General features: G+C 32.9%; 1 protein-coding gene and 1 long non-coding RNA gene across 4 annotated transcripts; one reads left to right on the top strand and one right to left on the bottom strand.

The window, feature by feature from the left end:
• Positions 1-2,169: 2,169 nt before the first annotated feature.
• On the bottom strand, positions 2,170-5,616 carry LOC148197993 (uncharacterized). Of its 2 annotated transcripts, XR_015786564.1 has the most exons (6): positions 4,946-5,616; positions 4,602-4,828; positions 4,394-4,456; positions 4,101-4,157; positions 3,952-4,014; positions 2,170-2,754 (listed from the first exon to the last, which is right to left on the bottom strand). It is a non-coding gene; the product is annotated as an uncharacterized LOC148197993 (long non-coding RNA). The 2 variants fall into 2 exon arrangements; XR_015786563.1 differs by lacking the exon at positions 4,394-4,456.
• A 436-nt stretch (positions 5,617-6,052) lies between these two features.
• LOC124829951 (calmodulin calcium-dependent NAD kinase-like) lies at positions 6,053-10,149 on the top strand. Of its 2 annotated transcripts, XM_047303543.2 has the most exons (9): positions 6,053-6,156; positions 6,331-6,507; positions 6,693-6,916; positions 6,998-7,059; positions 8,082-8,303; positions 8,493-8,619; positions 8,799-9,121; positions 9,223-9,367; positions 9,631-10,149. In XM_047303543.2, exons 1-9 carry the CDS (start codon positions 6,138-6,140, stop codon positions 9,886-9,888), a joined length of 1,557 nt encoding a protein of 518 aa, XP_047159499.1. In that variant the 5' UTR covers positions 6,053-6,137; the 3' UTR covers positions 9,889-10,149. The 2 variants fall into 2 exon arrangements, with proteins under 2 accessions (XP_047159499.1, XP_087947639.1); XM_088091513.1 differs by lacking the exon at positions 6,053-6,156 and having other exon boundaries at positions 6,294-6,507.
• The last annotated feature ends 2,072 nt before the right edge of the window (positions 10,150-12,221 follow it).

Below are 12,221 nucleotides of genomic sequence, written 5' to 3'. Positions count from 1 at the left end.
CTTTCTCATGTAAAACATATATGAACTACTTAACCTTAACATTCAACTTTGCTTTTTGTCAATTTCATTACCATTGTTAACAAAATTCATTTCTACAAATTCAAATACATTAAGAATTAAAAATCCTAAAAGTCATAAATTTTTAATTAAGGTAATACTACATTTAAAATTATCACAAATTTCCTCAAGAATAAAATTACTTAAAGATTCATTCTACAACTTAAAAATATTACTACTTATAATTGTAATTAAAAAAAAGTTGAATGATAAAAATTAGAAAACAACTCCATATAATAATTTATCAATCTAAAAATACATAAAGCAAAATTCATTTTGAAAGATAGGGAGGGAAAGATATTATTCAGTTTAAGAAACATAGTTCATTGCATGGGAAGGACAACTAGAATAAGTGAGTATGATTTTGACTATAAGCATCCCTATAGTAAAAGTTCACATCCATCATTTTTTATTATAAAATTTGTGTTTCATTCTCATTTTTCATTAGTTTGGTTAACGATGTACTTGTACTTTTGTTTGTGTCTGTCAATTATTTGTTTCAAATATTACTTTAAAAGTTATAAAGAATTACAAAATATAAAATATTCACTAGAACAAAATACACTTTTAACATCAAGATACTAAATCGATTTAGAGAAAATCGTTGTAATTCAAAATAAGGTGGCAATTTTGAAATTAAATGCATGTTTATTACACATGTTATCTAAGAATCAATATAATATCGATTCACCCATCCAATTCATATAGTGCGTTTAAAGTAAGTTTTAAAAAAATTGCTTATATTACATCACTTGCTCAATGAACAAGTGTAATAAAGTCTATGTTTTCAAATCCCCCCTTCTTATGTCATTACGACAGACTTTCTCTTTTATGAAAAAATCTCTTTAAAACATTTGTTTTCTCTCCACTACATTGGTGTTTTTCCATCTCCTTTACATGTGAAACTTAATGGTTTGATGTTGCCGAGTGAATGTGTGTGTGTGCTTGTGTCTATGTTTGTGTATGTGTGCTTGAGCGTGTTTGTGTATGTGTGCTTGAGCGTGTTTATGTATGTGTGCTTGTGTGTGTTTGTGTGTCTATGTTAGTGTGCGTGTGTGTAAACTCTTGCTCAACGAGTTGTTTCTATAAAATCTTCAAATGGTTTAGTCGTTGGATGAATACTTTGATTGTTAGGCAAACAAAGTTTTCATTGGATGACTAAAATTTGATAGTCATAATAACGCCTTTGGCTAGGTGAGCATATTGGTGTTGGACAAGTTGTAACATGTGGTTAACTAGTTGGATGAGTCAAGTGTTGGTTAAGTAAGTGTTTTTTAAACTTTGAAAAAAACAAGTTTTTAAACATTTCTAAATACTAAGATTTGTTTATCATTATTGTTATATTTGATTAATATATTATATTTGAATATTATTATAATGTAATAAATAATTTGTTGTAACTTGTTAGCATTTAAATTGAGTTAAGTGTATATTTATGAATGAAAATTTATGATGTTATGGTTGTGATATGATGTGTTTGTGTGCGAACATAATTATTCTTTTGGAAAGAATCCTATATTAAGATGTTTAGATTATGGATTGCAGTTAAGATTTTGAAGGAGATGATCATGACTCTACTCATTAGATTCACATTGAAAAAAATATTAGGTAATGAGAGTTAAAGAAGATTTTTATGATTTGTAGTGTGGAAAAGAAACTGTGTATCGTAAAGATTTACATGTTATATGAGTGGACCAAATTCTTATTATGTAACTTTGTTGTGTGACAACTTAGTGAATATAGTATGACATGTATAATTTTCTAAGTTTAATCTAATCCATGTCTAGAGAGTCAAGTGTTTGGGTGTATGAAGTTAATATAGCTCATAACATCAATACGTTGTCTTTTGGCTAAGAAGTAAACACTTAATTTTTAATAGATATTTAATGAATATATTGAAATTGTATGTATTAAAATATATGGATGAGATGTAATGGTAACAAATGTGTATGATTTAGAACATGTAAAAGTGCTTAAAACTTTTGTGTTTCTTCTATTGTTTGTGATTGTATTATTTATCAATTATGTAATTGTTTTACATAAGAGAAAACGATTTGTAGGACGAACAAGAAAGAAACGAGACAAAACATAAAGTGAATGCAGAACTGTAAATTGAATCATCAAACCGAAACGTACAAGCTTTTATTAAAAATTGGAAATGAAAATACAATTGATGTATAGTGTCTGTCACCCACTACACGTATGTTTCTGTTTTACAAAACTCCTTTATATAGGAGAAAACAAAAACAGAAAAGAGGAAAAGAGGGGGCAAAGGGGAAAGAACCGAATAAACTTGGAATATTCTTGGTTGCTCTTCAACTGACTCTAACCTCTCTTCTCTTCAACTGTCAACCGCTTCTCGGTCTGATCAGCATTCTGGTTTGATCAGTTTCTGGGCCTGCTTCCGTTGGACCTTGGAGCTTGCGTCTGATTCTGTTCTACTTCTTCTCTTTTCGCAAGAACCCTAGCCATCGGTGAGAGAGTTGGGAGAAAGCCCCAAATTGATTTAAGTCTCCCTACGTAGAATGAACTCGAGAAAGAAAACCATGTCAGCTTTGCCTCTTTGCAGCAGTATGAAACGCTGCGTTTCATTAAACTTCACTCCAAGAGGACTTCAGCCCATTCCATCGCCAAGCCTTATTCAGCCACTGCCAGCCCACTTTGCTCCATTTCAGCCCAATCAGCCAAAGACTTGATCTGCAGAAAAAAAATAGGATTTTAAACCGCAAAAAGAAAAGATAAAAGACTAAAAAATTTATTTATTTTTTTTCTGAATATTTTTCTAAAAGAGAAATTACCTAATTATTTAAAAACCTATTTTATTTAACTAAAAAGGGAAAATAACACTATTTTTACAAAACTCTAAAATTAAAGACTCAAAAACACTGGACCTATTCAAAGCACATTCAATCCTGCCATTTAATCATTTCCTAGCCATTTCTTTCAGTCAAAACTACATAACAATATTTCTCAGCTTTAAACCTCAGGTTCAACAATCCAAGCATTTGAGAAACAACTTAATTCAGCTAATTTCAACAATGAACATAATCAGAAAAGCATAAGTCAGTTTCAGCCTCACAGGAAAGTGTTTTACTCAGATTCACTCAACTGTTTAGGGTGGTCTTGTTTCACTCACTCATGGCATGTCAACCTCCATTCTTAACTTTGCAAGGACTCTAACTTTGGCCAATCAATTTTTTTTTCTTTTTCCCTTCTCTCTGGTTTTCAATTCTGCCAGGTCTCAAATTTTTTTTTTTCATTTCTTTTGCAATTTTGCTCTTTTTCCAAACCTGCTCTTTCTTCTTTTTCAACACAACCAGATTTCTCAGCTCATTTTTCTTTTTCTTTTTCACTCTTGGCCTTTCTTTTCTCTTTTGCACTCACCAAGTTCCATCTCTCCCTACTTCTCACAAGTCTCTACAGGTTGGGTAATTGATGGGAAAATGGCTTGTAATGCTAGGACTACTTCTACTTGAATTTACAGAATGGAACACAATTAACAGTTCTAATTAAAAGAAATAAAACTGAGAAATGAATTAAATCAGTAAAGAATGAATAAGAGTATGAAACAGAACCTAAAAATGTCTAACAGTGTGACCTAAACTATGTACAACCTATACAGGCTTACTAGACTCAATTGGAACCTAAAACAGCTAAGACAAAACAATGTAACCTAAACAAACTATCGGAAAGAACCTAAAGCTACAATTGAAGAGAAGGGGAAAGAATGTTCTTATTGGGTTTGCTCTCCTGTGGAACAATGCATATTGGATTTAAATACCAATAAAAGATATCAAACTATAGCACAGCAAGAGAGAAGAGGGGTGAAGGGGAATTAGAAAATGCTAAAAACAGTGAATGTCATAATAACAAATTCAGTGAAGCAAATCTTACCCCTTTCAAGCTCAAAACTGCCTTTTCATTCAGCAACTGATTTATTTTTTCTTCCAAAGTAGCCTGCATATGATGTACTTTTAAATATTAAATATATTGGTAAATCATTTGCTCCTATATCTTTCAAAAGGGAAAAACGTATTACGTACCCCTTTTTGAAGTAAGGAATTATTTTCACTCTGCAACTGTGCTACTTCCAGTCCAACCTGCAAATAATCAAGTTAAATATAAGCATACAGATAATACCTAAGATCCATTCATACATTCATCCAAATTGTTCAACTAAAATTCAGTTATGTATTTTACTTTTATTAAAACTAAAATGGTTACCCAGTCAAAAGATAGTGCTAATAGCTAATCCACAACATGAGATAGTTAAGTTTGTCAATTAAAAGCAACATAGTAAATGCAAAAAAACATGAAATAATAGACAAGTTTTTACCTCTTTCTCTCTAGAAAAACTCAAATCATTCTCTAGAAGATTTATTTTTTGCTCTAAACTCCCCTATTGAATGATGTACATTGGACTTAGAATGTCAGCCCAACTTTCATTAACAAAAATCACTAAATATACAAAATCACGAATGGTTAAATATGTAGTCAAGAAAAGATGATGAAGAAATTCTTATACTTTTTGGGTTCAAAAATACCTTTTCATGCAGCCACTCTTTAGTTTTTTCCAATCAGGAATGTTCTTATTGGGTTTGCTCCACTATGTTTAGCTCCTCTGTGCAGAGTCTCCAGGATTGCACTGAATTCATTCTTCTCAGCTTTCCACTACAGCAAGGTGTGTGTTGATTCACTGTGAATGATCTAGCTGATGTTTCCAGAGCTGGTAAACAGCCATCCAGAGCTAGTAAACAACCACCCAATAAGCCTGTTTCATCGCCAAGGAAGAACAACAATAGACAACAACATATTAGAAATTCCAACATACACCACAAAGCAATACACCACAAACCAATACACAACACACAGAGAAGCTTCATCGCACCTTCATTGCACAGTATACAACATCATCAACAAAAGACATCATCAACAAAAAGGAGAAGCTTCGGAGGCATCGGCGTGTCCCAAATCCTGACGGTACCGGAGGCATCGGCGGAGGCGACCCACTCGCTGTTGGGGGAGAAACGCGCGATGATGGTCGAGGCGGAGGCGACCCACTCGCCGTTGGGGGAGAAACGTGCAATGGTGGCCGAGGCGGAGGCAACCCACTCGCCGTTGGGGGAGAAAAGCGCGATGGTGGACGATTGGGATTTATTGATTTAGGGTTCCATGGCGCGACGACGATGACAGTAGACGACGGCAATAACGGCTACGAAGGTGAGAGCGGCAAGGACGAAGGACGAAGCGAACGGCACCGACGAAGGACTCGCACCGGCGACGTTAGTGGAGGTAGCCCTTGGGGAGAACAACAGTGGTGGCGGCAAAGACTAAGCAGCAGCGCGAAGAAGAAGAACCGAAGAAGCAATGAACACAACCAAGCTTTAAGTGAAAGATGAAGCAATGAATAGCAACGAAGAAATGAATAGCAGTGGCAGCGCGCAGAGAAAGAAGAAGAAGGAGAACCATCAGCGCGAGAAGAAATGAAGCGAAGATCGTTTTTTTCAGGCTTTATGCCTCGGGTCTAAGTTCACCGAGGTCGTAGGTCAGGCTTTCTGCCTCGAGTCTCTCAAAGATAAATTGATGATAGAAAAAATTAAATATATTTTATAGTTTTTATATTCTCTTTTGTTAAATTTTATAATTAACCCACAAATTATGCATTTGTAAGAAAAATGATAACTTTCTATATTTCTAACAAGGATGAAACATTTTTCTTTTACATACGCATGACCCATAGACATATGCGCGTTCACGTGTCATTTTTATGATCTATTAATTCTAAACAAATATAACCATGAACAGAATAATAATACATTTTTTAAAATACTTTTGTTATTAATTAATATTTATTAAAATTAAGAACAACACTTATTATTTTAAAAGATTAATTTGGATAATGAGGTTTTTTTTATAATTTTAAATTGTAATAAAATTATATTTAAAGACGTGTGTCGAAAAAATATGATGAAGAACTTCATCAAACAACTACAGAATCAAATCTTCAAAAAACAAGACAGTGTCAAAAGACACAAAATTCTCCTTCATTGCAGCTTCTGTGTCCTCTGGGTCTTTGATTTATGGGAGATATGCAGAAAGGTAAGCGCAGAAAAATAAAACAAAGGAAAACTCAAGTCTCATGCGCATCTTGTAGTTGATTTGTTAATTTTTGTTATATACTTTTATCTCTATTTATTCATCAAAATAATCCCTCATGGAATATGAATTAAATTACGATGGTTTTCTCCTCTCACTCACCTCAAACTTGTCCAGATTATGATGTCAAACCCAGTTTTACACAGATCACCGTAGCCATTTCTGTGGGGTTGTTGCTTATCGTGGTCTTTCATTTTCGTCTGAAACAATCTAGAGATCGAAAGATCATCCCACGTATAAGATTATCACGCGCAAGCCACGTCCCAAAGCTTGAAAGATTCTCCCATTACGTAGGTAATAATGTTTGTTTTTCCATTTCTTTTCGATTATATGCATGGATCCACAAACATGTATGGTTTTGAAATTATGTTGCAAATATTATGTTGTTTTCCAAAGCAATAACAGCAATAATTGGCTTGAATGAAATATGCTTTATTATTCAGCATTTTCCTTATTCAAAGTTCTCTGATTTGCTGCAGCTAGGCAAATGGGGTTCAAGGACAGAAGATTTTGTCCCCATCTATGTAGATTAGCTTCTGAATACATAAGGAAATACGAGGGACTTGAAGATGATATATACGCCTTTTTTGATAATGAACCCGATGCCGATTCACTTTATGTGAAGCTGGTAGAGGAGTTTGAGAGATGCATTCTTAGTTACTTAGCATTTCATTGGAACTACGGTGACATAATTATGAGTCAGGTATTCTGATACTTAGTCATTTAATAATTAATCTAAAATGAATACTCCCTAAAACCGTGTTTCTTTCTGATTAATATGCAGGTGTTGAGCTCGGAAAATGAGCCTAAAAAGAGGCTCAAGAACATAGTTATGGCAGCAACTAGGTGTGTATTATTGGTATTGTTTTCGAGGAACACTCAATAAACCATTGAATATGAGACTGGAATCGTGTGTTTTTGAACAGGAACAGGATATAATCATGGAATTTACTTGTCCTTAACTTTCCATTTTCTTGTGACCTCACTTTTTTCATGAATTCATGCACTCATAAGTTATGATACAAATTTCTACAGGGTTCAAGAAAATAAAATCTTAAAAACTAGTCAACTAGCAACTCCGTATAAACAAAAAAAAAAGTTCTAAAGTTATTAGAAACAATATAGAAAGATAAGTAAATGGATCAGTGTAGGTAGAGTTATCTCTAAACCTCTGAAATTGCTATAGGCAGGTTCTAAAAGAATTCCAAGTTAAAAAAAAAAAGTAATAATAGGATGGTTCAATCCATTAAAATTAAGTTCTTTCAAATTGAATAAAATGTGTCTTTCTATCTATTTCATTTAAAACTTCTCCACATCACCCACCTTTTTCAGAGTTATTTTCTCCTAATCATATTTATTACATTGTTACACACTCCATTAAACTTATCTCTTAAGCTCACACCATGATAACAAAACAATAACTAAGCTTTACCCAAAACCCTACTAACATCAATAGCTTCCTTATGGCAACCTTTATTCCTCATTCTTGTCTTAACAAATTCATAAAAAGATTTTACCCCAGAAAGAAAAGCTTTCATAAGTTAGAATATAATCCAAATTTTAATGATTATGTGTTCCTTTTAGTGTTCTGGTGCATGACTGAATAGATAAACAGCTTTAGGTTTAGGGGAAAATAGTTTTTGCTTCTCATCACTTGAAAGGAAATATCCAAACCTCTGTTCAGATGCATTTGTTCAAGTCAATTTAGTGGGATAATGAAACAAGACTTTATTCTCTATGATTCCAAAACAGCTGGATATTTGTAGTTAAATGACTTACAATTATCATTGTCATAGATACAATTATATTCAAAAGGGTTGCTTTAGCTTAATTTTTTTTTTCTGAGGCAAATAATTTTCAATTTACAGGGAACAAAGGTTCGAGAGACTTGCCAAGAATCTGAAGGTGGCTAGAGTTTTTAATACCTTAGTGGAAGAAATGAAAGCGATGGGAATTGCTACAACCGATGATTCTCAATGCACAGAGGTGATGGCTCCAGTAGCTCATAGCGATAGGAGTCCAGTGCTTCTTTTAATGGGTGGAGGCATGGGAGCTGGCAAGAGCACCGTGCTCAAGGATATTCTCAAAGAGTAAGTGTAAGACCTAGTTTGTTCAGTGTTTTCAAAAACAGTTTTTTATGTAGTGTTTGTATACTCAGCACATTTCTGCTATTAAAAAATTTGATCATGAACAAAGTACTCTAAGAAAACATCTTTTTGTTAATTATGAATAAACGAAAATGACCTAATGATGTTTCTTTGTAAATGAATTTTGAACAGACCATTTTGGGCAGGAGCATCCGGGAATGCCGTAGTCATTGAGGCAGATGCGTTCAAAGAATCAGATATGATCTACAAGGCCCTCAGCTCAAGAGGTCACCAAGACATGATTCAAACAGCAGAACTGGTTGAGACTCTTTAATTCTCTGCTCTAGCTATTGCAATAAGTAGGAATTGGTAGATGTCAGTGTAGCATTTTTCAATTCCAAATCTTTTGAAATGGTGACTATTTTAAGTCCGAAGGGGTTGAATCTAGCACCACTTCACATTTGTATTGGATTGTTTGATTTTTTTTTTCGCAAACAGGTACACCAATCGTCCACAGATGCAGCCTCATCACTCTTAGTTACAGCATTGAATGAAGGACGAGATGTTATCATGGATGGCACACTGTCCTGGGTGCCGTTTGTTGTGCAGACAATCACAATGGCTAGGAATGTTCACCGTCGACGTTACCGCATGGGAGCTGGCTACAGGGTGAAGGATGATGGAACTGTAATTGAAAACTATTGGGAGAGAATTCAAGGCCAAGAGCCTGAACAAGTTGAAGGCAAAAAGCGAAAACCATATAGGATAGAGCTTGTTGGTGTAGTATGTGATGCTTATCTTGCAGTCGTTAGAGGCATAAGGTCATATTAAAATTCTTACCAATCACAGTATATTGTTCAATTCTAATGAACATTGATTAGTTTCAGTTATCAGATTAACAAATTAATTTGAATGTAAACAGGAGAGCTATCATATGCAGACGAGCAGTGAGAGTAAACTCACAGTTGAAATCACACAAGAGATTTGCTCAGGCATTTATGACTTACTGTCAACTAGTAGATAATGCACGACTATACTTCACAAATGCATTGGAAGGTCCACCCAAGGTACACATTTCCCTTTTCTTGTGCCGATAAAGTCAAAACTTGTATTTATTTGGTATACACAAATTATTGATGCAACTGACAGTTAATAGCAAAATGGATCCCACCATTTGCCTCTCAGAAATTTAGCAACTAGTGTGTATAAGGAGAGAGATAGACGAATAAAAGTGTCTTTTTTAATCATTTCAGTAATATTTCTATGGATGGTAATTTAGTGTGTCTTCAATATCTATTATAGTATTACTGACCTCATAATCGTTGTAAAGTTGATAGGATGGAAAGATAGGGACAAGACACTGCTTGTTGATCCAGATGAATTCGACTGTTTGAAGAGGCTTGCCAAGTTGAACGAAAATGCCAACTCCATTTATGAACTTTACAAGCACCCCAACCCAGCTTGTGAAGCTGGATCGGTATGGAAAGACATCGTATTATCTCCTTCGAGGTTGAACATCCAACAGGAGCTCAAGTACTCAATCCAAAGAATTGAAAGCGTCAAATATAACTTCACCCTTGAGTCTTGAGTAACAGATGAAATTCTTCCACCTTTGCCTCTGAGATGAGGATCAGGAAATCAACCAAAATAGGCAACAAAAGCACGTTTCTAAAATCTGTCACTGCAGACATTTCATGTTCTACCCCACCTTGATTACTTTACATGCATAAACAAATAGCATTTAGTGTTAATCTTACAGGATATTTTAATTTAATTGTCTAGCAGGAAATTGGAACCCACATTTCCTAAGATGCAAATTAATGTTCAGGTACAACTTAATGATCAAAAGCATAATTCAAACACCCTTCTGGCAAATTCTTTTTTATTTATTTTACAGAATTTGGAAATATTTCGAAAATCAAGGACTTGTGTTTTTCATGTGGATATGAAAATCATTATGTTATGACTCGTTCGCTAAGACTTTTTTTTCTGGAAAATATCAAATTACATATGAAACATGTTCGTGTGAGCTAATGGGAACATCAATTAGCGATAAAGACGTGAAAAGAAAATTATTACTTTCTAAATTCTTTTAATTTAGGTTGAAATTAATTTTAATTTATGATAATTCTCTTTGTTAGGAGTTCTTATAAACTTAGAAAACTGAAATTTATTATTAATAGTTAGCAAAATAGATCTCTATTATCATGCTTTATCTGCAACAAAAAAATATAAAAGGAGAAGAGGAAAAAAAATGAAAGAAGAAAGATGATAGGAAAATGAAGGAAACTTTTATCAACTCATAAATGTATAGTTGCAAAAAAGAAAAAATAGAGCACACTTGCTACAAACGAAAAATGTAGTTGCATTCAAAGCCAAAGGAAAAAGTGGTTCAAATTCACATTCTCACCTCCTTTAGAAATTTTATTGAAGCAAAATTTCTTTTTCACACCGATTCTCTTCAACACGTTAAGTTCTCTTTCTTGCCTTAGAATTTCCAGTCAATAAAATCAATTACTTTGAATTTCATACGAAAAAGTAAACTCGTTTTATGACAAAACCAATTAAAAAGCCATGTGTTACCACGTGGGTGAGAGGTAATACCCATATCATGCGCGTCAATGTTCATTTTACAGTTACCAACATCCCACTAATGGAGTGATTAGCAGGCAAACATAATTAATGAATAATTAAGAATTAAAATGCATAAATTTTTTAGGAGCTAATTACCCCGCACACCAATCTTTCAAGGACTATATTTGGGAAATTATTCGTTAATATTACCTTAAAATATTAATAACAAAACTTTTAAGAAGAAAATAAATATTTGTTTTTTATTTGAAACTATCATGTTAATTAACAAGTTATTTGTTACACATTTTAATTTCAAACATTAATACTCTAAAACACTAGTTGAATGGATATTTGATATAATTAAATGCTTGTTTAGATGAATGATGATTTCAGAAGGGACTCATCAATTCTAACAATGAGATCGAACTTTATGATAAAATTAAAACCTCGATCATGGTACATTAATAGATGAAGAATGTTTTCAAGTCATTCAAGATAATTACTTAAATGATTGGACTTTGATGTTTATACCATGCTTTAGAGTTAATGAAGAGCTCTAAAGGATGAAAGAAAATATTGTATTATTTCTCTAATAATTTTTGAAAATAAAATCCATGTCTCGTAGATACTGAAGGAATATTGTTAAATGTTTACCTCGATTAATATGTTAATTTGATTAATATATTGTTAGCTTAGTTTCGAACCTGTATAAAGTTGCATACCATAAACCTGTGTAAAATTTCACACAAGTGAGTGTTCTAGTATCAGTTAAATAAATTAATATTTAATTATTGAATTAGAAATTTTAATGTGTCAAGTAAATAATTAATTTTAAAATGAAAGTTTTATACAATGGGGGACTTTCAACACTCTCTCACGCCAAGGTATAAATTAGACATTATTAGGTGGTTCGATAAGGGTCTGATAGCAAGTGGAACAACATACCCAACAAACAACAAATATCGCTAGGATCGGCTGTAACCATAACTCTGATACCATATTAAGAAATGAGCTTTAAGTCTAACTCAACCCCATAAAATCGGTTTTTAAGATGAGTATTGCAGTAACTTATATATTATAAATTGACCTTATCTCTGATCGACAATAATGTTTAACATACAACTATTATATCTTTTTTCCTTGTCAAATATGAAATATGAGTACTAGAGTATTTTAAAATATAACGTTTATTTTTGCATCATCAGTTAATGTTAGTTAACTTTTATTTAATAATTTGATGCTTCAAAAACTTGTCATTATGTACACATTTTAAATGTGAATTTTGACAAAAATCAAAGTAATATATTTAAAATTTATATTTTTAATATTATTATAATATAAAAAAAT

The sequence above is a fragment of the Vigna umbellata genome, chromosome 5 (genome assembly GCF_029865625.1).
Source record: "Vigna umbellata cultivar VRB3 chromosome 5, Vumbellata_1.0, whole genome shotgun sequence".
NCBI lineage: Eukaryota > Viridiplantae > Streptophyta > Magnoliopsida > Fabales > Fabaceae > Vigna > Vigna umbellata.
The sequence above is the reverse complement of the archived record's forward strand: the minus strand, read 5'-3'. Positions and strand labels throughout refer to the sequence as shown.

What these genes read in the sequence shown, in the direction of transcription:
- LOC124829951 (XM_088091513.1), top strand. Translation starts at nt 6,294, where the DNA reads ATGGTTTTCTCCTCTCACTCACCTCAAACTTGTCCAGATTATGATGTC. An exon ending in AAGATTCTCCCATTACGTAG is followed by an intron (nt 6,508 to 6,692) that starts GTAATAATGTTT and finishes GATTTGCTGCAG; the next exon opens with CTAGGCAAATGGGGTTCAAG. An exon ending in CATTGGAAGGTCCACCCAAG is followed by an intron (nt 9,368 to 9,630) that starts GTACACATTTCC and finishes ATCGTTGTAAAG; the next exon opens with TTGATAGGATGGAAAGATAG.